The 24,377-nt window shown below is 32.9% G+C and overlaps 2 protein-coding genes and 1 non-coding gene across 5 annotated transcripts in view; all 3 read right to left on the reverse strand.

The window, feature by feature from the left end:
- Window positions 1-754: 754 nt before the first annotated feature.
- Window positions 755-825, reverse strand: TRNAG-GCC (transfer RNA glycine (anticodon GCC)). Its single transcript has one exon. It is a non-coding gene; the product is annotated as a tRNA-Gly (tRNA).
- Window positions 826-3,421: 2,596 nt separating this feature from the next.
- LOC105628964 (octanoyltransferase) lies at window positions 3,422-6,068 on the reverse strand. 2 transcript variants are annotated; one of them, XM_020677277.2, is made up of 6 exons: window positions 5,908-6,068; window positions 5,774-5,827; window positions 5,618-5,696; window positions 5,466-5,506; window positions 3,810-3,900; window positions 3,422-3,713 (listed from the first exon to the last, which is right to left on the reverse strand). In XM_020677277.2, exons 1-5 carry the CDS (start codon window positions 5,971-5,973, stop codon window positions 3,817-3,819), a joined length of 324 nt encoding a protein of 107 aa, XP_020532936.1. In that variant the 5' UTR covers window positions 5,974-6,068; the 3' UTR covers window positions 3,422-3,713; window positions 3,810-3,816. The 2 variants fall into 2 exon arrangements, with proteins under 2 accessions (XP_020532936.1, XP_012065861.1); XM_012210471.3 differs by having other exon boundaries at window positions 3,810-3,869; window positions 5,908-6,067.
- A 2,014-nt stretch (window positions 6,069-8,082) lies between these two features.
- Window positions 8,083-24,377, reverse strand: part of LOC105628966 (ARM repeat superfamily protein) — a 31,171-nt gene continuing 14,876 nt past the window's right edge. The window contains exons 16-35 of one of the 2 annotated variants that reach the window (XM_012210472.4): window positions 24,164-24,348; window positions 23,997-24,069; window positions 21,547-21,697; window positions 21,287-21,456; window positions 20,656-21,006; window positions 19,458-19,625; window positions 19,075-19,368; window positions 18,659-18,835; window positions 17,127-17,390; window positions 16,419-16,517; window positions 16,154-16,338; window positions 14,951-15,286; window positions 14,171-14,324; window positions 13,903-14,013; window positions 13,175-13,342; window positions 11,593-11,719; window positions 8,989-9,147; window positions 8,784-8,893; window positions 8,636-8,695; window positions 8,083-8,402 (exon numbers count right to left, since the gene is read on the reverse strand). In XM_012210472.4, coding sequence (XP_012065862.1) covers window positions 8,220-8,402; window positions 8,636-8,695; window positions 8,784-8,893; window positions 8,989-9,147; window positions 11,593-11,719; window positions 13,175-13,342; window positions 13,903-14,013; window positions 14,171-14,324; window positions 14,951-15,286; window positions 16,154-16,338; window positions 16,419-16,517; window positions 17,127-17,390; window positions 18,659-18,835; window positions 19,075-19,368; window positions 19,458-19,625; window positions 20,656-21,006; window positions 21,287-21,456; window positions 21,547-21,697; window positions 23,997-24,069; window positions 24,164-24,348 — 3,525 coding nt within the window. In that variant the 3' untranslated portion in view covers window positions 8,083-8,219. The remainder of the gene's footprint in view (window positions 8,403-8,635; window positions 8,696-8,783; window positions 8,894-8,988; window positions 9,148-11,592; window positions 11,720-13,174; window positions 13,343-13,902; window positions 14,014-14,170; window positions 14,325-14,950; window positions 15,287-16,153; window positions 16,339-16,418; window positions 16,518-17,126; window positions 17,391-18,658; window positions 18,836-19,074; window positions 19,369-19,457; window positions 19,626-20,655; window positions 21,007-21,286; window positions 21,457-21,546; window positions 21,698-23,996; window positions 24,070-24,163; window positions 24,349-24,377) is intronic. The other variant, XR_005177102.2, reaches the window with a different exon arrangement.

A 24,377-nucleotide genomic window follows, 5' to 3' on the forward strand; every position in this document is an offset into this window, starting at 1 on the left:
TACTCCACAAACATTGCGACCCCTGCAGATTTTGTAATATCCGCTCTCTCCCCAAGTTTCTCCCCAGGAGTTCTTGATAATCCAGTATGGCTTCTCCTTCAATCGGATAGGAGCATAGCCAGCCGAACCATATCCAACCAACAACACTCCATGATCAAGCCTCTTTGAGCAAATATAAGGACATGAGACTCCTCCAATATATGTTTGCATGAACACAGCGTTGATAGCAACTCTAATCTAGCTTATATCGTAAAAAAAAGCTAGCTTATATTTCTCAGTTAAAAATCTAGCTTGCTTATGATTAATAAACTGATCTTATATATTAATAAATGGCGTTGGATAAAAAGAAGTAAATTATATTTCCGAGTAAATTTACCAGTAAGATTAATCATTTAAAACTTAAAATCACTACTGTTAAAGAGTTTTATTTAAATACCACATCAGTCCGAACATGAAGACACGTATCCTAACTAAAAAATTAAAGTAATCTCATAGTGTAGAACCAATTAAATGTCAAGATAAATTTTAAGAAGTATTAATTTCATATGGGATCTAATTAATATTTAGGTGAAATAAAAGAATTCTAATAAAATTTTGTAAACTTAAATTCTTAATTTTAAAAAAACAAAAGGCTCTATATTTTTTCTTTAACGGGTTAAGAAATTTTACATTTAGCAAGCTGAGTTTTTTAGAAAAAAAAAAAAATGATATCCAAATAAAATAAAAGGGCAAAAAAAAGTCGGAAAACGACTAATGCACCAGCCGGGAATCGAACCCGGGTCTGTACCGTGGCAGGGTACTATTCTACCACTAGACCACTGGTGCTTGATGTACAACTGGTATACCAAATGCTATAAATAGTTAATAAAGAAGACATATCTTACATAAAAAAAATAATAATAATGATTACAATTGTACTCCTTAGCTCTATTTTATAATTTTAATTGAAAATATTCATCAAGATGCAAATATTAAAATTATCAAGGATATAAATTATGATAATAAATTTATTGATAGCATTACATGGCACAATATTGTGTGAAGAGAGATATCCATATCGCTATTAGATCATGGATACTCTTATATAAATGTAGAGCTTGAGTTAGGTGTGTATATATATAATCCTTGAGTTAGGTGTGTATAGAAGTTGACTTGACATTTTATTCTTTGACCTTTCATTTTTATATTTTTTTATAAATTTTTTATTTTAATAACTTTTTGAATATTTTCTTTTACAAATTTAATCTAATTTAATATTTAATAAGCAGATAAAATCTAAGTTAACTCAATTTTAAAATCTAAGTTAAATTCAATTTTGAAATATAATCTTATCCCTTATTATCAATCAACTATTCTCCTTTTCATTTTATTTCTCCTACAAGAGGAGTGACATTTTATTGGAAATTTATAGACTATGTACGTTTAATTCTCTATATTCAGGTGTTTTTTTTACTTCTTTCTTATTTCTTTTTTGATTTTTATTGAGGATTCAATTTATCTTTTTATTATAATAGAAGCCATTGATGGATCAACTAAATCTGCAAAGAGTTTCACGAGAAAATTTCAGTTTTTGAGTGAATGTTTAATTCAACTGGTATTTTGAAAATCATTGTACCAAGATCTCATAAAAGAAAGGACTCCATTAAAAATATATCTAATTTACAAAAATAATATACATAATATATACATAATTGACAAATAAATTACAATAATTCTTACCTATTTTTCATGGACCGAAATCTATTTATAATAATTTCATCGTCAATACTTGTAAATATATTTCTTTCAACATATGTACCATCAAAAAATTATTGGTAGATCATGGATCATTCAGTAAATAAACTCTGCGTATATGATTTCTAATATTAGGTGGATAATAACTCACTATGTTAGGTCATGCATCTTGAATTAGGAGTGTTTTTTATATCAAGCTTAAGTTCATCAACGATGACTTGCTTAGGTGGTGCTAGCTGAACAGACTGAATAGTTTAATTAACCGATGATAAAGATGATTCTACATTTTCTTTTAAAAAAACTATTCCATGATTACAATAGTAAAAAATATTATCATTAGGAACAATTAAAAATTCATATTTTGTATTGCAAAATTAATTAATTTATTAAATACTATAATCAGATTAAATATAATTAGTTGAATACTGTAATTCAAAATTAATTTATTAAATTTCTTTAAATGATAATGTATAAGGAGAAATCATCAATTATCAGACGAAGAGAGAGTTAGTCAACTATGAAGACTAATAGTTAGGAAAGGAGCAGAGTAGGTTTTATGGTTAATGCAACACAGTAAAAGCATGACTAATCGCGAGAGAGTCAAGAGAAGATACGACAGTCTTAGTTCTATTCTTCTCCTCCTTTGTAATTTTTTTTAAAAAAAAGTAAATTTGAAATAATTTCTCCCTTTTAGATTTATAAATAAAGAAAAATAAACAAAACAAAAATAGAGACTTGTTAGAAATTGAAGTGATATGCAACATGAATTGATTTCATGGATGAGGAGAAATTCCATTTACATCAGGCTTAACTTGAAAACATATGATTTTCTGTAATCCTTTCTTCAAAAAACAAAGAGATAAAGACAGGGATTGAGAGAAATAAAAAAATAAAAAAAAAAGAAAAATAAGTGGATTAAATGCTCATATGAAATTTATTTGCAAAATTTACTGTTAAGAGATTTTATCTGAAAAATACTAGTACGGAGAAAAAGCAAAAACAAAAAGAAAGCTTAACTGTACGTAAGTTTAGCTTTTTTTTTTTTTTTTTTCACTCATCATTAATAATTAAATTAATTTTTAATTTTTACCTACGACTTGTAGCTTAAATGGCAACGTAGTCTATACATATAAGAAGAGTTCTCAAATTTAATTCCCACTAAATACACTTACAGAGAAGAGCGAAAAACTTTAATTGTGACTGAGCCGAATTACAAGACCTAGTACTTTACACTAAAAAAAATTAATTTTTAATTTTTAATTTTTTTTAAAATAATTTATATAAGCAAATATTAATTTCTTTATTATAGTAAATAAATCCAAATAACAATTTACAAATGCTATTATTTTTCTCAATTTTGGTTTTTCCATTATATTTAATTGGTTGATTTTTTGAATTAAATTACGATTTTCGATAGCTAAAACCCTAAGTTTTAATTAGGAAAATAAAAAAAAAATGCACAAAAATATAATTTCATTTAGCTTACCCCAACCATACTATTTAACATTCAAACGGTTCTATTTAAAATTCAGATGAGCTGCGTGTGCAATAGAAAATAGAAACTTGATTGACAATTTATTTATGTTCTTCTGTCTGATTGCAATAGTTTTTCGTTCAGACATCAAAACGAGAAATTCTAAAAAATTTACCAAAATTTACAATTGTCCTAAATGTTTTAATAAATGTATAAATTGAAATCTTTAATAGATTAAAGTAAAAGGTGATGATGCCAAAATATTTATCTGTGAAAAGTACAAAGGTAAATTTACGCATTCTAAAAAAAGAAAAAAAAATAGTTACACATGATACATTGATGATCAATTTTGTAAACAAAATTAGATCTCGTTTGATTTGAAGTAATATTCAGCAACTACTAATGATCCAAATGAGAAAAATTACAGCTAGGAAAAGAACCGTTCCCCAGAACTAGTTGAGTTTATAAAGCTACGGGCAGCATCCAAACTAAGCTCTTCATATACCTACAGAGAAGAAAATAGGAATTTCATTGAATCAATAACAGGAAAATGAAGGAAATGGAAAATTTGCTTCATCATAGTAAAGAATATGGTGCATACTAGTCGCCTATGAACTTGTTTGAACGCGCTGCAAAATCTCTTTGCCTCTGAAGCTCCCACCTACAAATCCAGCAACACAACAAAGTTGGCCCTAGAAATCGTAACACATGGAAGCATCAACTCTTTATAGTGAAATGAAATAAATCTTTCGATTATTTACTATCGAAAATCTCCTGAAGCTGCTATGGTAAAGAGATTTTACCCAGATAAATTTACACATCATTTGCTGTAAGGGCAACCTGCTTTTTTTTTTTCTAACATAATATGAATGTTTTGTTTTCCTCCTCAAAAACTGAATCGAGTTAAACTTAAACAATCAAAGTCTTGCACAAATACTTCAAGTTCCAAAAATGATGTTAAATCATATCAAACCTTCAAGTAGTAAACATAACAACATTGCTTTAAATCTGCTGCTATTCCCAAAAATGTTTCTACTTCTGAAACTAAATTAAGCTATAGGTGAACTTGAGACCAAAATAATATAATTTCACTTAAAACTGTTCAATCAATATTGTCATGAATTGCTTTCAATTTGTACAGTTGTCGACCAGTGCTATTTCAGAACATCAAGATAACAAGTAAAACATATGTCCCTTGATCAGAATAACTATTTTAATGGGAATCACCATCAGCAAAACATTTTGGTAATTAAGCAACTAGCCAAAATAGATAATAATAGCAAGCTCCAAATGCCACATTTTTATTGAATCCCTTGCCACATTGGTAAAAAGGTCCACAATCAGTGTGTTCCCATCTATTTGTAGGTGATATTTGACAAAAAGGCTTAATATTGACAGATTTATGAGTACTTTCAGAACTAAAATAACCTCCACATTGTGCAGCCTGTCTCCTTTTTCTTTCTTATTTTGAGAGGAGAGTAGACTTGAACTTGCTTATCTCAAAGGAGAGGTACTACTACCAATTAAGCTAATGCTTGGATAAAAATTAAAAACAGCAATGGTTTTCCAGAAATCACAGTTGAAGCAAAAGATGATCAGTTTCGTGCCCTAGTGTTTATGGTTTAGAAAAGTGGTGCAAAATTTTGGTCATTTTCAAGGTTTCCAATGTACTTAAAGCCTAACTCATAACAAAGATACATACCCACACAAAAATATTACAAGTGTAAAGAGGACAAAGCTGAATAGGACGAACAAAGCTTAATTTCAAATCTTAGTCTACAATCACCAAAGAAGCCTATACATCGTAAATCTATACAAAGAAATAGGACGAAAAAGCTAAATAAGCCACAAACATGAGAAGTTCAAATGTGCAAGAAGAGGTAACATTGACAATAATGCTACTTAATACTCTAGATGCATAATCTAATATAATAAGCCAATACTAGTCGGTGCATATGGTGAAACATGTGGAGCTTCAACAAATATATGATTAGGTGAACCTGATCATCAATATACAAATAATCACCATAAACAAATTAAACAACAGCACCTCATAAAATTAAAATCAGGCAACATACATGGGCTCAATTTTATAAAAACAGCAATAATTTTTTATATCATATAAGCAAAACATATAAGCTTATAGAATGGCGCAGGAAAAAAGAAACCCCAATCACACCCTAATATGTCTGAACCAGTAACTGAACTATAAAATTGTTCCTGTATAGTTATTATCATCACAAAGACATAAACATACCTTCCTCTCGACTGCCAACATTAGCTTCTCCCAAAATGCATCTATTCAAACAAAAGTGCAAAACCCAAATGCAAAACAATAAATTAACAGACAAAACAAATAAGACCCAAATGAAATCTCCACATTTCACGAAATTTAAAGCAATAAAATACCATGTAGATCATTATCTTGATTTGAAATTTCCTTCTTATCTCCTTCTTTCTCTTCCCACTCATCCTCCCACTTTTTAACCTGAAATTCAAATGTCATAATCAGTGAACACAAAATTGCAAACTATATAGAGAGTATATAAACATTATTACTGTTACCGCGGCATTTTGCGGTGGCCGAGAAGTTGATTGCCTTGATGGGTCCGAGTCATACTGGAATCGAACAAGAAAGTTGTTAGAAGAAACTATAGAACATTTCGTAAATAAAGATTGTGAGAGAGAGTAGAATTTACATGGTAATCGCGAGATCGGACCACAGGGAAGAGATCGAGAAGGCGTCGAAATTCTTCTTCGTCCATTTTCCTTCTGCTTTGTTCTTCTCTGTAAGAATTTGAGAATTGAGATGTCGAAGACTGGTGACTTCTTTTAGTCTTTGATTTTTACTTGATGGATTCTAAATTTTTTAATGACGGAACTGCCCCTGTAACGTTGCATTTACTATCAAGTATCAAGATGTCCTATTACAGTAATAAGAAAAAATAAATTATTTTCTAAATCGCATTTGTTTGTTTTTTTAAAGACAAATATAGAAAAAAAAAAATTACGTATTTGATTTAATCGGTTTCAGTTCAACCAACTCTAATAATAAAAAGAGTAATGCTAAGTTTTGAAAATTATGGCCCTAAAAAAAATTATAATAACATTCCTAATCTATAATAAATAGTTAAATCCATTTGATAGAAATTTATTTCACTGCATAATTATTTTTATGTATGAGAAATTATAGTATAATTTCTAATTTATTTATATAAAAGGTTAGATGATTATCATTTTTATTTGATTAGACATATTTTCTAACTATTACAATATATATATATATATATATATTAGTCTTCAACGTTTCTCGGTTCGGTTATTAAAAATTTATTATTTGCTTTTTGATTTGTTTGATTATTTTTATTCGGTTTCTTTTAATAATTAGTTTAAAACTAACCAAACTAACTGAATGCTAACACATAGTATAGGCTATGTTACCTCCTCCCAGGTAGAAAATAAAAAATTTAATTAACTGCTTTTTCAAAAATTTCTCTTTGGAAACAGTTGAGGAACAGAACGCCAATAATGGATCGGATCACCATATGCCAAGTCCACCTAAATTCACCCATATTCATATTTAGGTTATTAAATATTTAAGGATAAATGACAAATTCTGTATCTAAACTTCTTAAATTTTTACAATTTGAAGTTTTGAACAGAAAAAGTTTTTTAATTGGGTATGTGAACTTTTAAAACTTACAATCAGGTGTTTACCGATGAATTAGACACTAGAAATATGAAGCAGCACACGGTGGATTTCATTTGAGCCTAGTAACTTAACAACATAGCATGACACGTCATCATTGACTGGTTAAAAGTGATTAATGATGTGGCAAGCACCGAAAAATTATCCTTTTGTCCTAAGTTTCACTTGGCCAAAGAACTTGTTCATTCTTAATTTATGAAGTTCTCGCAGTATAAACTATAAAGAAATTGTTAAGTTTTTGCAGTATAAACCAAAAGGGAGAAGCAAGAAAATAAAGAAAAGGCTGTTTCTTAAAATGTTATATACTGGCACTGGGATATGGAGAGAAACGATATTTTTCTATGAATCAATTGATTGCAAAAGAGTCTTGAGGTGCAAAATCAAATTTGCCATGGTCACCTAGGGTTCCATAATCATGAAAAATTCACAATAAAATCCCCAAATAGAAAGATAGCAAGAGCGATAAATACCTAAACGCGAATAAATAAACAACAAAGGCCAAGAAGGAATATGGAATTGAGCATTTAGTGGAAGAGAAGCTCACTGGATTTCGACTTCGAACCATCTTAGAAGTTCACGGGTTTCAACTTCCAAACAATCTTATCTTGCAATTTTGACGCTAATTTTGTGAGAGAAAAAGGGAGAGAATGAGGTTTAAGAGGGCTTTGAAATCTTTACAATCAAAGTTCTTCGCTTCCTTCTCCATTTTGTATGCAATTAAAATTCGTCTTCACAATCAAAGTTCTCCATTTTGTATGCAATTAAAATTCTGTCATTTTAAAATATATACCTTCTTTTTCTTGCTTTTTATCCTCTTTTAACAGAAAAATAGTTTAAAAATGGACTGATTTCAAACGGAAGGATTTATTATTAAGACAGAATCAAATGTCGTAAACTAGATTACTAATATACAAAAATACAAAAATGAAATAATTAATTTTATAAAACCTCAAAAACTAAATAATTATTTTCACTTAATATTATCTAATTTTTACCCACCTCCTTGATCTTCTCTGCACGCCCTCATTTGCTTCATAAAGAAAGGCTTACATTTCGTCTTTATTTTGCTTTAGTTTGATTCGTATGGATAAAATAATTTGAAAAAATTTGGCAGATGCAGACATAATTTAGCAATTTAGCAATACGTGCAAGCACCACCACAGTATAAACCCATATCTGATTTTCATCTCCAATGCTCAAATATATCATACGAAATAGAATTAAATTAAATAAGGTGTTAGCATTTGGTAGAACGATAGCATAGCAAAAAATCTGCTTCATTCAGGCTGCTTGCACATTCTCTTATTCTGCGTTTTCGAAGTCGTCGATACATTTTTTCAAATATGATTTGGCCTCCTCATTCTTTTCCACCTCATATTGGTGAAGAAGCTCTTCTTTAAACCCGACGTCTGTCCAGCGCAAGGGTGCTACTTGTCTGTACAGCCTCATCATCTCCACGAGGCACTCCGAGGCAGTGATGTGAACCTAAATCCAGAGTAAAACCTCATCAGTGAAAAATTAACTGACATACATTTGAGACAAACCGGAAATCCTTTGGCAATGCCAAACTCCTCAAACTTGGTTATGCTTTTCATTTTTTAATCTGTTATTTAAAGAAGCTTTAGCATTAAGATTCATGGTTTTCTAGATAACTACTGACATAAAGGGGAAGTTGACTTATGATTCACAAACTAAACAAGGAAAAAAGATTGACATACCTGGGCAATCTTTACAATGCTTATGCATTCAACGATTTTTGGCGATAAAGAACGAAACAACTGAAGACAAAAAGAACAATTAATCAATCTCTAAACTGGCGGGTTAGCTAAGATACTAGATATCAGACTGAGGATGAGCTCTGATTACCTCCTGAACTAAAGAAGTATTGCTACCATGTACAGACATTCCATGAGTGTCCTCAGAGATACTGAGCCTCGAGCAAAGTTCTTTAATTAACGAAAATGCTGACATTTTGACTGGCCATAAGGGTTCATTGTAAGCAAAGTTTGGCAAGAAACATGACAGTAAATTTGGCAAGAAACACGGCAGTAAATTTGGCAAAATCAGATACCTGTCCACTGCAACCCAGGTGAGAAAGAAATTAATAACATGTTCATCAAGTTGTTTTTCTGTTGAAGAATATCATTGACATGTGCCACGTGGATGCAAGACGTCACGCAGCCCAGAATTTTTTCCAATGGAGCAGAAGAGTCTTCAACATCATCTGATTCTGCATTCAACAAAATATAATGCTCAGACTACCTTACCATATTGTCCCATAAAGCTTTGACATTCAATCCTAACAAACATATCAAGAGTTATTGAATTGCATGCTCTAGTTTGTTGTGTCGTAATACAGGAAGCAGTGAAACAACATAGAAGAACTGAAATTGGGCATGCAGAGATATAAAATTCATCATATATTCTCACCAACAAATAAGGGAAAATAGATAAAAAAGAAATAAAGGGAAAACAGAAATGAGAAAAACAAATATGCTCCACAGTCAATGACTTAAATTTAGCTCAAATTGAAAAAACGATCATAAACTAATTTGGAAAGAGAAAAACGTAGTTATACCTTTGATCATATGGAAACCTTAAAAATAACAATCAAGGAAAGGTTTCATAACATAAAACAAATATTTTTGGCAACAAAAAAGGTGGGAAAAAAAAAAACAAAGAAGGAAGTCGATACCGAAGGATATACATGCCATAGAGTATGCATGGTATCTGGGCATTTATATACATTAAAAAGCAGTAGAAACGCTCAGTGAACCAAAAGGGTAGTGAGCTACTTTAGTTATCAAACAAGGATGTGCAACCTGTAGTTACAGCAATTTATATAGTCAGTAACCTGCCTTATCTCCTAAGATGTGTATCAAACAACACAGTCCAAGTAAGAAGGAAGCTAGAAAAAGCAATTCAAGAAGCCATTAGCAAATTCATAAATGAGCTACAAAAGCTTGGGCCGGGAGTAGAGGAAGATCCAAATTGACTGGAATACAACAAGGACCACTGAGAATAAGTGTCTTAACAATGAGGATTACAAGATTTTGATTTAAGATGATGAGATCATCTGAAGGTGGAAAAATATTTTGATAAATTTTTTAATGGTAAGAACTCAGAACTTCCAAAGATCTTATTTGTAGACTGGATACAAGGAATATCAATTACACATAATAGAGCTTCTCTGAAGTGAAGAAGGATATGCAAAGGATGAATGAAGGAAAAGCATAAAAGTATAACAGGATCCACATGGAACCTTCCAAGTGAAACCAATCTTGATTATTGAACAATAGATGTTCTAAGTTACATTAAGCAATAGTAGTGCTTCAGATTTCACTAAACAGTAATTCCACTACCATTTTACTTGGCAAAACTTGGGTTAATTTCAGTGATGGGACCTAACATTAAAGGGTATGCACATTATCGTGGCCAAACTTCAATTTGTAACTTAAAAATATCTTAACTTCAATTTGTAACTTAAAAATATCCTAACTTCAATTTGGTAACATTAAAATGCCTTTGTCCATTTTCATTGATTTCCAATGACCGGAGCGCCACGTAGGTGGATATGTGGATTTTTTTTTACTTGAATTGGATGTCCACTAACAAAGGAAAAGAAAAGCTCTCTCTTCTTTTTTAATCTCTCGTTCCTTTTCATCTCTCTTCCTTTTTCCTCTTATTGTCTCACTTTCCTTCCAACCTTCTCTTTCCTTTCATTGATCTGCATCCGCTCTCCTCCATCTCTTCTTCCCCATTTCAAAACAAAGCAACTATTTCATAGCTAGCAGCAAATTTTCATGCCAAACACAAAGAAATCAAAATACCCAAATAAAAATCCTCTCAAAATACATAACATCCTCCTCATAGGTCCACCACCTTCTTCATCTTCTTCTTTTCACCATGAACAACTCATTTCCTCTTCTCATCAAATAATCAGTACGCTAATGGTGGCAGCAGCTTGAGCAATTCTTTTTGATTAGCATTTGAATCTCAATTGCAAGATTGAGTCTTTCTTATTCCCTCTTTTTTTTTTTTTTTTGGATTTTTCAGAAGGCTTAAAAAGTTTTAAAATGTGACTTCTAAAAATAGTAATAAAATTTCAAAAAAAAAATAAAAAGGGAAAAAAAATATTACCATTGGAGAAGATTTAGAAACTTCATAACAAATGGCAGGAACTTTCAAAATTTCATCAAAATTTTCAAAGTTTCTAATATGAAAAAGCAAAAAAAAAATGCTGGTCACTAAATCAGCATGACCATCCTCCAACTCCAGGTCGGTACCAATACAAAATATGCAGACAAAATCATTCATATTGTCAGTCATAGATGAATGCAGATTGGGGAGAGGAAGCTTGATGGCGCGGAACAGGTAGAGGAGAGAGACAAAAAATAGCAAAAGTGGCGAGAAACAAATCTAACTGGATGTGAGAGAAACTATATAAATTTAGGTTAAAAAAATAATACTAAAATTAATCCACGTGTATTACCGGTAAAAATGGGCCGAGGTATTTTATTGTTAGCAAATTGAAGTTAGATATTCTTATGTTACAATGTGCATACCCCTTAGGTAAACCACAAGTGAAATTAACCTGCCAAACTTGGTAATTTCACTCTCTCAATTATATATAAAATTTTAGAATTGAAGTGAATAACTGGAAATGTGCAAGAACCTGTTTTAGAAGCATCACTTGGCATAGGCATTGGGCCAGATTTACTGGCAACAGCAGAATTGCACATCCCAACTAATTGTGGAAAAATGGCATTAAAGAAATCTGGATGGCCAAATGCTTTTATAACCTGTCAAGATGTAAAAAGAATGAAACATAAATTTCTTTTCCGAAAGCCTAAAAAATAAAAGAGAAGAAACAAACAATGAATTGCAAGTTAAAGATTAATTGAAGTTAAATATAGTAAAAATCCAGCAACTGCAATGACTATTCCAGAAGAAGGTGGATGTATTGAAGTTGAAGTTGAAGTTGAAGTTGACAGTCTATCATTTGTTTGTTTCCAACTTGGTGAATAGAAGTTAAAGGAGGAGGTCCTTGGAATAGAAGTTAACTGAAGAGATTAGTAAAGAGAAGTGAATTCAGAAGCAATAATCATATTTCTACCACTCCAGCATTGGGATTTCCATAGGTAAAAAGCGCTTTAATAATCATCACAGCACCTCACTTTTCACCACTCAATTGCCAACATAACATTAATGTTCCAAGTGTAATTTGACAGGATCATTAAAGACTCCGCATAAAACAACATGCGATAAATTTGATGAACAAGATGAACAATGTGCCACACCCAAAATCTAATTCATCCATTAATTGGATGCTGGGACCGTGTTATCCAATCTTCTAATGAGAAACATCATCATCTCTACTTCTATGTTTATTGTATGTATCTATGAATGTGCATGAGAGAGACATGAAAAGAGAAGATTATTGGGGTTGCTTTCAAGATTGAAGACTTTGATAGGATTTAGATGAGAATTGCATTATAGCGGTTCCTTTATCCCCCTATATTTGAAAAGTCAAAATCTAAACTTTTCTTTAACCATCCATAAATAATGGCATCAAACTAGAATCTCTCTGAACTCCTATAATGTTAACTGTGACCCAGGAGCTTATATAAAACAAAGCCTTCCAGATTAGGCAATGAAATCAAAAGTCCAACAACAGTCAAATCCCATCATTCCTAATATAAGGTGTTACAGAGTGAAGCCAGAAAAGAAAAGGGGATTCTCATTATTGGGGATGCTTCATATGCCGTTAGGAAGAAGAAAACCTTTCTTTTATTCGTGGTTGGGCCAAGTGTGGTTCAGTTATGTAGCCCATCTCAGATCTAACTTTAGAGATGAGCTTTTGGTATTTACAGGGTCATATTCTCCCATCTAACATCAAGGCTTCCATACGATCAGAAGTCAGAAATAGGATAACAGCCAATAACCTGTTGAAGCTGCGGCTTACTATGGGCATTATCCTCAGATGAGTATATTAAGTGCAAATATTGTATGCTGATCACCATTTATTAAAATCAACAAAAATGAAAGAATCAATCTCAACTCTTATCACATGCCCTGATATAGAGTCACTTTGAAGTAGGCTTTTTTATATTTTGTTTTTAGACACTTCCATCAAAGTTCTAACTTTTCATTTTTCTAATGTGTGCCTGCTCAATAAAAATCAATATTACTCACTGCAGAGGAAATAGAATAAATATTAGAATGAATGTTTTGCAGAACCATCATTGTATGGCTACCTGGTCAAGAGAACAGAAACCTGCTTCACGGTATTTCTTCACCTTTTTCATGCATGCAGAAAATACCAAATCCAAAATTGCCTTGGGAGTGGCAGGATTTTCAGAGGCAATAGCTTTATGGCAAGATGTAGAAACTGCACCTATTGCATCTAACAGAGCATCCTTTCCCTGTTACATTGAAATTAATTAGCAAACCAAAATCTGAACCTAGAGTATGGAAAAACTGCATAAATTGTCATTTATTATCCCATAATCAAAAGCATAGATATAGATGGAATATCATGAGCCACTACTTCAAATATTTAGAACAAGAACTGGACAAAATCTGATACAAAAATCAGTAAAAACCACTTCGTAATTTTCAAATTGAGCCTACACTTTACTTAATTATGGCCAGAGCATCTAAACACATGCGGTGACATGTAAATTTTACTAAGAAAAGGATAAATTAATCACACATAGCAATAGGTTTGATGGTTTACTACACATGGATCAACCATTTTGTTAAATATCCTTCTATAATGCCCACACAGAGGCTGATTTAATGAGTTTTTGTGACCTAATCAAAATTGCATGATCGCAGAACTGAAGTATGAGCTGAACTTGGTCATTTTTTATGTATAGGTCATAATTATAAATTCAAGAAATATAATTTATTCTGTGGATTAGAACTTTTGAGAATGAAATTTGCATTTCTCATATTCAAATTCAGGAATGAATACTCTTACCTCCCATAGTCGACCAGGAATTTCCTTCATAAGAGCTTCAAGCAGAACGCTATAACAAGAAGACAATGATTCACCCAAAACTTCACTAAGCTTACAAATTGCCTGCGCTGACTGCACATCCAAGCCAGTAACAAACATACAACTCATAAATATGAGTAGCATATAAAATGGTAGAAATTTGAATATATTAACTGTTGTGGAATGGAATTAAAAAAAAATTACGGAATAAGAACAGATGACCAAGGAAACAAGTAAAAACAAAATTTACCTTTCTTTTTCTCGCCCAAGAAGATGATGCCAGCCCTTCACAAATAAGAGAAACAATTTCTCCCAAATATAATTGAACTGTGACTCTTTCACCACTTGTGTTGTCTTCCCACAGCTCCTCAAACAGACCAGAAACATACTTCTCATGATCAAATCTGAACAAGAGTTAAACATGTTAAATTACAAAGGGCAAAAACATTTCATGTATAACTAACTAATATAGTTAAGCCTCAACTATTTCTTATAGATGGATCAGAAAAGAGACCTTTCTGAAACAGAAGCACCCTGATAATGTAATGTCAATTCAGGGCAACAACAAGAAACAAAGAGAACCATTCTGAAGAAGTTCTAAAGTTAAGATTTCAATGATATAAAATGATTCCATGAGGTCTTACTCTTCCACTTCTGAGAATTCAGAGAATCAACATAGTACAAAAAATTATAGGAAAATTAAAATCAAAATCGCCTTTTATCTCTCGCAGAGAAGCAAGGGTAAAAGAGAATTTACAAGGGAGATGGAAGACAGTTAAAATTTCATTTTGCTCATTGAACTTATTTATGTTTCCATATGGAAGGGGAAAAAAAAAAAAAAAAAAAAAGGACAAAAGTGCAGATCGGCTTGTACTTTAGGCAAATGAAATATTACTTATAATCAAGTCATGTACAAAATATAGTTACATGAAATATCAGATATTTGAGGAAGGTAGAGTGAATAACTAATATTGGAAGTGTGAACAACTAATATTGAAAGTCAACCAGTAAAGAAATATGTTATGCAAACCTTGAAATAAATATAACTGGAAAAATTGCCACATGATATCCGCTCACAACATCAGATGCAATTGAGAAATAGTTTTTCAAAAGAATCGCACATGAAATTTGTGAGTTCCCTTCTCCGGTATGTAAAGCTGTAGTATCCTCAATCAGCTTTTCAGCCTGAGAGGGACCTGCATGCTTCAAAACCATGGCACAAGAACTTGCAAAAGCACGTTTTGCGACAGCACTCCTCTCTTCCCTAACAACTTGAAATAACAGTCTTAATAACATATTTGCAAATGTTTTGATATCTGCACCAACTTTCTGAACCAATAAGCTAATGAAGTTAGCAACACCAACCCTGCATCACAAGTATCAAGGTAATGAATTGCATTAGTAGCCATTGGCTTCATTATAAACTCTTACATAAGGACCGTAATTCTTTAAATTGGTGGGATAGGATAGGGCAAAATGGGGTTGAGCTACTGTTAACACATTCTCAATTTTAACCTTAGTAACTAACATAAGTATGAAATTGACAGATTAGAGATTTAAAAAAAAGTTTCCTGCTGTTCATTCTTTTACATTTTTTAGTATCAGAATGACAATGTCTAAATTTAATTATCAATCTTACATTATAATCAAACACTAAAAAAATATAATTTAAATTACTAATAAACGAATCATGCTTTTGTATAGATGACCGACAGGCTGATTAACGATCTCTCATAAATGGAGGCGTGAACCTTATCAACCCTTCTTCAAACCCTGAGTGGTTTGAGGCTAGTTGTTGAGGCTCTTTTATTCTCTTTCTTTTTTCTTTTAAAGAGAAAAAAATACAGCCTTTGTGTCGAGTAGTTTGGTACAAATAATTGTGATTTTGAAATCATAACATTCATTCAATCTTGTATTGCCTAAAAAAAATCACAATGAGACGGCCAATACATTCTGAATCACTGACATAGAAGGAACCTTGCCATACTTTCTTAGTCTTTCCACTTCCAGAAATCAAATGAAGAAAAACTGTAAATTTAGCTACATTAGTTAAATTAGCACTTCCAAGGATACTGATCTAAAAACACAAACAGATTTGATTTTCTTTTTCCCCTTCAATCCTCTGAACTGAGGAAGACACAGGTAAAGCTAAACTGCCTTTCAAAAAAGTTAAAAATACTGAAACATTAACTTAATGCAGTGAAATAACTATCAATTCGAAATAATTACTCACCTCGTGTTGAGGCCAACCCCTGATCGAATCAATTGAGCAAGCCGAGGAACCAAGAGATCAAGTGATTCAATGTTCACGACATTTATGCATAGGTCCAGAGTTTCCCACATTGGAGAGCCTTTTGCAATTGAAATTCGCAAATTCTCAAGCTTCTCTGTCTCTATTCCAACATTTGCTGCATGCAACTAGAAGAGAAAAGATAAACAGATAGTTGTATAAACAGGATAAGGTTAGAATATTTTGAAGATTCTATAAAGGCTCAAACCTCAACATAATTGAGCCCTTGGTCTTCAAGACTTGATAAACTTTCAAGCATGCAGCAAACCAGATCAGGCAAATGAGGACGCAGTGCAACCCCCGCACCCTGTTAATACAACCAAAAACTGTTATTATATCCATAAAACAATTTAAGTCATTAACAATTAAAAAATTAGTCTGTAAAGTTCAGTTAAAAACCAAAATACAGATCCTAAACGAAAAAGAAAACTATTTAAACTTTTTGTTTTCATCTATCATTAATTTTCTGAACATGGTTTTTCTCCACTTGGAAGGTTCTGCCAGAAATAGTTTACCCTTAATAAATCATTTGGTTTCCAAATCCATGAAGATCTGTAGATCTAGAGTTCAAAAGTTGTGATAGTATTGTGATAGTATGTCTTAATTTAAGGGATTCATAGTCAAAACAAATTTTTCTGGAATATATAAACAAATTGGATTCATCGTGCTCCAGAACTTTTATCCTTGAGTTCATCACAATTTGACATCCTTGTTCAGAATATACTGGTGGCACTCTTTGAAAACTGCTGCTTGTCCAACATGAAATTAGTGAGTTCTCACCATTAGACCACTTGATTATGATTATATAAGCAGCAACAGCGCTTCATGGTGCAACTCAGATCTATGTCCATAGTAAACAGAAATAAAATTATTTCAAGTCAAGCTCAGAGCAATATTGTTGCAAAACATATCAAACCTTGGCAAGCTTCATAACAACTCCAATTGAAGCCTTTCGAATACTGTCAACTTTACTTAATATACCTTCTGCAAGCAACAAAGGCAGAACAATCTCCATTGCTTTGCTGGCATCTGATATTTCAGTAAGTGAGACATCACACAACCTTATCGTTAATGAAGATACAGCACGGCATAACTTTTCACCGGCATTTCGAACAGTTTCCTTTATGTCATCCATGGCACGGAATGATACTGTCCATATTTTCTTCAAATGCTTCCCAACCTGCGCAAAAAGAATAAAATTGTTAAGTTCAATATAATGGATTCTGACACTATTTTGCTATGAAAAGCAGAAAACTCAAATCATTATCTGCACTATGAAAAGAAAAAGATGTCTCAACTGACTAATGACTATCATCCGTGATTCAGACTTGTGCGAAGCACTTTTCACTGAACATAGGAGGAAGAAGGCAAATATTTTCAGGGGCTGGATGCAGGTCAACTGAACTCAACCGGATGACACCAACCAGGCATAAAAAATATTACTATCACATTAAGAAATGGGAACATTGAAGATATATGGCAAGTAAATTACAAAAGCCCCCTGACAGTCAGTTAAATTTGCACTTGCATTGTTGCTTCTCTAAGATGGAATTAAATAATTCTTCACTTCTGAAAAAACATATGCTTTACTCCTTCCGGTACATTTAAGTCCATCTTTTAAGTAAAATAATTATTAGCCCCTCACCTTCTAATTTTTAGGGATTGAAAATTGTTTCATATGAAAATAAGGGATTAAAGTGTTGTTTAAACAATTAAAACGGCCAGTTATTAATGGAATTCCTTGTCGGCTCTTTGTAAAATATTCATTGGGACAAGGGCTTCCAAATAAGTTCATTTATGGAAAAGCAAGTGTTCAAGTGTATATTTTACCAAATATCAAGGGTATCCTAATAATCTACCAAATTTATGAGGTTACCATTGCCTTGCTGACAAGGAACCCATCCCTTCAGGTGTTTGAATATGATTTCTATTCTTATTGAGCCATAAAAAAGATTAAAAAACAAATCATTTCTCTTTCCCAGACAGGTAGGCTGATTCGTGATTAACCAATGAGTTAATTAGTTTTAACCTCCCATGGATCCCGGTCGCCCTGAATCCACTCAATTTCCAAAAAGGATTACAATTTAACTGGTAATCAGATTTGTTTCAGGGCTCAAAGAATCTTTTTTTTTTCGGTTGAATACACTACTCATAGCAGTTTGCGATTTGAGTATACCATTGCAGTTTACACAGGGACCCGTGACTTAAATTTCTTCCATCTTAGCATGGTCTATAGCATTTGTCTGGCATTGGTATTAACTCTTTTTGGCGAATCAATTAAATAATTGAAGGAAAAAGGTCAAACTGTTCAAAGCCCCATTGTAATGGATTATAGAAAAGTTTTGCAGCAAAGTTTTGGAGAAAAGAAAAAAATGATGAGAAAGAAATTCCTCAAATGGAAATATCAGAATTACTGGCCAAGACAAAACAGAAAAAGAAGCTCATCACCTGTTCAAATTTTCGTCCTTGGATAATATCTGCAAGGGCAAGACAGGAAGCTTCACGTGATCGCCAAAGTCTAGATCCACATTGTACAATTAGATCATCAATAATAAAGTCCAAGTGTTGATCAATGGTTTTCTTAGGGTCTGCCACTAGCGACTTCCATATGTGTGCCATTGAATCCTGTAATAATTATACAAACAACTAAGTAATAAGAAGACGGCAATACAATATCTGCTAAATAAATGGTAAAAGTTGCATTTCATAGTTTCTGATACTTGACAACACAATTGGAAACTTGTAGAAGTAAGAATATTAAGAAAAAGGTTAATGTAAACACCATAGAACAGAATAATTTACATCAAACTCTAACATATAGAACTTTTTAGTACATCTTGGCACAGAGAATCAACAATGCTTACCTGTACATTTTTATCTGGATCATATTGGTACCTAACTAGTCGAGGAATCAACAATTTTAAGTGCGGTTGGAGAGCATCCCCAGCTTGCTTGGCTATCTTTGAAAACCCAAAAGCAGCACCTCTCTTAGAATTCAGAGATCCTTGGTGATTAGCCAGGTCCATGAACTTATAAATTAAGTCTGGTTGACCCATCTCATTAGCAAGATTGCAAAGCTCCTTATAAGTGGTAAGTTTCCCTCCACTGAGACTTTCACCAATGGCCCCTTCTTGAAACACTTCAGAGTCTTCAACAAGCTGTATATAAAAAGCAATTCATTCTCTCTCTCTCTAATTCACACACGTGAAAGCACCAACGTAGATGATCTAACATCATATGCTTTTACCTTGATAGCTCTTTTCCTTTTCCCTGAACCAGTCAAAGTGGTAACAAGTGCATCTACTAAGTTTTTCTTCATTGATGCATCGCCAAGTTCATAGACTATACTCATGCCTTGGGAAGCCAGCTCTTGTGTGAGTTCATTCTGTTCACCTAGTAGATGTGAAAATGCCTCCTGCATTCATTTGGAAAATTTTGAAAAGATACCCGGCAGTGATAAATCAGAATACATGAGAGCAGCAGGTGAAATATTCAGGTAATAACAACAAAATTATACAGAAAAACATCCGTACATCACTATAAATTGCCAGTGGATCACATTCCACTTGATGCGAGAAAAAGTAAAAAGTTATGTAAAGGAGTCATGCTCATTCCCATGAAAAAGATGAAATCAGTATCTATAGTTTTATTTTATATATATATATATATATATATATATATATATATATATATTATTTTATTATCTGTATGACTCAAGATTTTAAGATTTTAAATTAAAATGCCTTTTTATCTGTAATTTGTGACAAAATTCAAAAGATATACATAAGTTCTCTTTTGCCTGAACAATTTGCACACTTCCCACATTCAGTAACAACCTATCCCACTTCCAAATTCCCATCGTCAATTAAACACCAAAAGAAAATGTTCTTTATTAAAGTCTGCCTTATTCGCTCTATATTTCTTTTATTGCCAAGTCTCTCTACCTCAGTAAAAAACAATTTCCTTTTATGATCATCCTTTCCTGCATCATTTATGACATCTATTGTTGTCTTTTCCTCCTGCTTGTATTTGTTATGCTCATATCAGCGGAAATGAATTTTTATTCATTCTCCCGCAGGTTCCTCTTTTCAATTTATCCTATTGTTTATATGAGCATATCAATTTTTAGTACATTGCCATATGCCTTTTAGCTTGGTTATGCAACAGATCACTTTCTTTTCCTTTATTACCATGGACCACATAAGAACTTTGTTCCATAACCACTCATTCACTTAATGGAGATTCATTCTTTCTTTAAGAATCCAGTATTTGGAAGGGCATTGGTGCACGTTTGGACTTGATTATTACCCATTCTCTGGTCATTTTCAGTACTAATGGAATATTGGCCAATGTTGATCTCAATTAAATGAGTAATTCAGTTCATAAATAACATCAGAAGAAAAATAAAAATAACAAACATTCTACTTGACATATAGATGACAAACCTGAATTTCCGGAAGCATTTGTTGAATGGTTGGGTGACGGCCGCAATACATTGTTAGTGATAATAACCAAACAGTTCCAGCACAGCGCTCTTCCTTTCTGCTACTGTATAGGAGAACGTCGAAAAGTTTTCTTGTAATTGAATCTCTAACTGTGTTATGATAGTCTTCATTATGTTCGCTTTTCCCATTATAGCTATATTTTGACATTGATAAGTTTACATCTCCCAAAAGAAAGTTTGATGTCATGGAAAGTGAAGAATAGTTAGTTTTAAGAATCAAGTCAGCTGTAACAGGAACACCACCCCACAAAAACGAAAGAGCCTCCCCAGCAGCAAAAAGAATATCCTCAACCTGTACAACTCCAAGACTACAGGGATCAGATGTTTTCCTAACTTTATATACCTCATAAAACAAGATAAAAAACCTTAAGGCTACGTTTGGTAAGCCACAATGCAACAATGTATTGTTGATACATTAAATGAATTTCTGTGTAACATTACAAAGAAATTTGTGCAATATAGTCACCATCAGATTGCAGTACTGCTTACAAAATATAGCATGAGTGTTCATTTTAAGTGTTATGTATTATAAGTAAAACTAGCAGACTCAAAAACAAGATTAGTTTCCATACCTTTGACCGGCAGAGACTAAATATCAAATCAAGAGCAATATTGAGGTTTGAAGCTGATGTTTCTTTAACGCAGATATGTCCAAGGGATATAACAATTTTCTGAATCGCTTTTATATCATCACCAGAGAGTAGTTTGCTCAACTTTTCGAGTAAGAGCGACAAAATCTCAACTGCAGATTTAACAAATGGGAGGACTTTCATTGATTGAAACTTACTGCAAATGCCCTTCAATAACTAATCCAAGAATGTAGAAACTTCACCTGAACCAGAATTCTCAGCAAGTGGAGGTAATGGTGCACATAACCCAATATGACCTAAAGCTTCCATTGCAACAGAAGCCAAAATTGCAGTCTCAGATTTTACTATGTCAGTCAGGCATTTGAGTATATTCTGAAACAATTGCTCTGGAATCTGCAATAAATACATATTCAAAACAATTGAAGATAAGAATTTAAAAATAAATATTATAAACACAAATTAAATGATGATGAAAAAGAACAATGGCATGATCCTACAGAACTAACCATGATACCACATTTGGTTATTGCATCCCCATATCAAAACAAAAGATATTGACTACAAAAACAGCACGACTCAAGTCCAAGTACGTGTTTCATATACAAGAAGATATCTAAAATTGAAATAAACAGGAATTTCCTGAGATGACTCAGTCCTCGAACCTAACATATTGCAACATAGGATAGGTGCAACAGTTCATGGAACCTAGGCACCAGAACTGAGCCAGTCCCTGTTCTGGTCCTGGTTCTGATTCCAGCAGATTTTCAGTCAGTTCCAGCAATGGCTTCATTGAGAGAGAGAGAGAGAGAGAAAAGGGGGGGGGGGGGCAACTGGTTCGAAACCGGCAGTTTCAGCTGGTTCTGGTCTGGTTCCAATTTGAAATCAGACCACCAGAAGGCCAGAGGACCACTTTTTGTAGAATCTCATTGTTTCTAGAGCACTTTAATTGTTTTCAACAGCTCAGCATTTTAGTAACTGTTCTTGGCATTTGTCAATGCTACAAACAACAGCAAACTATTTCCAAGGTTCATCCCCAGTCTCTCACTATGTCTAGAGCCACAGACAGACAATCCTCTATTACTATCAATCAACAATATATCAATAAAAACTCAAAGCCTCATATGCAAACCTTTCAATTCAATTGAACTTAAACAAATCCAAGTTAACTAACACAATACAAGAAAATTTTGGCATCCCACTCTCTTCTAGACTTAACGATATAATTATCTACTAATCACAATATGGATTGCACCACTAAAGGTGACTTTTCGATATAGGCAACAATCCCTTCTAGCAACAGAGGCATGAGTTCTTTTGTTGGCTTCTCAATGGGGCTTGGTTCAAGGGGTTTTTAGAGGAGTCCTTTATGTGTTATTCAGCTTGATTGGAAGACTTCATCAAGAACTACTACATACTATTTCTAAAAAATCAGAGCCAGCCAATTCTCCAGAGTATTGATTGTAGAACCTTTATTTAAAAAATCGATTACAGTTGTAGTTATTTGGCAAGATCTTTAGAGGATTGAGCATCCTTCCAGGCTGTTTACAATGTGAGTCACTTTGGCAAAATGGAGGCAAATGGGTCAAAATCATTTGTCTGTTTGGTATTGAGACTGAAACTGCTTTCCAATAAAGAAGCACCAGTTTAGATGTTAGAAAAAGCAGTTCGGAAGTGATGTTCAGCTGTCTTGTAGCTTTTATAACTAGACATGCCTATTCACCCTAAAAAATACTTTAATGGTCTGTAGTCACTATTTTCAACATGTTTCTCTCAACAGCACATCAATCAGCAATATGAAAAACAAGCCCTCAATGTTGTTTGCTTTTTGGACTTGGTCAACATTTTCAACATGTTTCCCTCAACAGCACATCAATGAGCAATGTGAAAAACAAGCCCTTGATGTTGTTCACTTTTTGGACTTTTTGTTACCTTCTAAATTAAGGTGGAAGTACCAATTTTCATTCAAAGACTCTTCTAGTGAATAATGTGCAATACACGTGGCAGCAGTTTAACAAAGATGTCATTATAATTCTTTTTACAAAAAGATAGTGCAAAAAAATCATGCTTCTGCATAACCACCTTGCAACTCCTTTTTCCATGAATGGACTGGTAGCCACAAACCAAATTGAACCTAAAAAAGAAGTTACTTGAGCAATGCCTTTGCATGAAGGAAAAATTGCAATAGGGTCATAAATATTAAATAAATAAATAAAATGAATCTCAGCTGCCAGCCCCACTCAGGCACAACTCTCTCTCTCTCTCTCTCTCTCTCCCCCACCTCCTCTTTTCTTCTTCTTCTTTTTCTTCTTCCTCATCCTCCCCCGATTCATATTTTATTTTTTCTCTTTGGATGTTATAGTTTATTCCACAACAAAATATATTGAATCAAATGTCTGTATTAATCAATGACGGATAAGACACATCCAATTTTGAAATAACTTCTTTTCATCCAAACACATATCACCTCGCAAAACATGCGTTGAAATCCATCCAAAGCAAACTTTTCAAATATTTTCTAAATACTAGCTGAAATATCATATTCACAGAAGTATAAGATGGAGAAAAGTATCTGGCCCTCGGGCTTTGGATAAGTGATAAAGGAATAAGTGAGAGTTTCATTAAATCAAAGCTACACTAATGTGTAGGAAAAAGGCCAAATTCACAGAAATAATTACAGAAATACACAACTTACAGTAGGTGTTCTAGACATACAATCTGCAGTCACATATCCTACAGCACACAACGCACCATGTTGTGCCTCAAACCTGAAAAACAAATTTATTTCACTCCAGAATCAGAAAGTGTATCACTATTGCCAAATATAATGTAACAGGACATGTAATATGGTGGAGTACAAACCTTAAATTTTTAGTTCCACCAATTGAGGAAAGTAGTTCGCATATAAGATCAGATGATGCAGGACTAGGAAGAGAAGAACAAGCTATGCCAAGTAGGCGTGCTGAAGATTCACGGGTCTCTAAGTCTACGTGGCTCAGTAATTGCTTCAGCCATGAAATTCTAGATCCAAAATGTGATGCTATCATCTACAGAAGTAGAAAACCCAGAAAAAGTA

This window comes from Jatropha curcas, chromosome 5 (genome assembly GCF_041381405.1).
Source record: "Jatropha curcas cultivar XTBG-Jc1 chromosome 5, XTBG_Jcur_1.0, whole genome shotgun sequence".
Lineage (NCBI taxonomy): Eukaryota > Viridiplantae > Streptophyta > Magnoliopsida > Malpighiales > Euphorbiaceae > Jatropha > Jatropha curcas.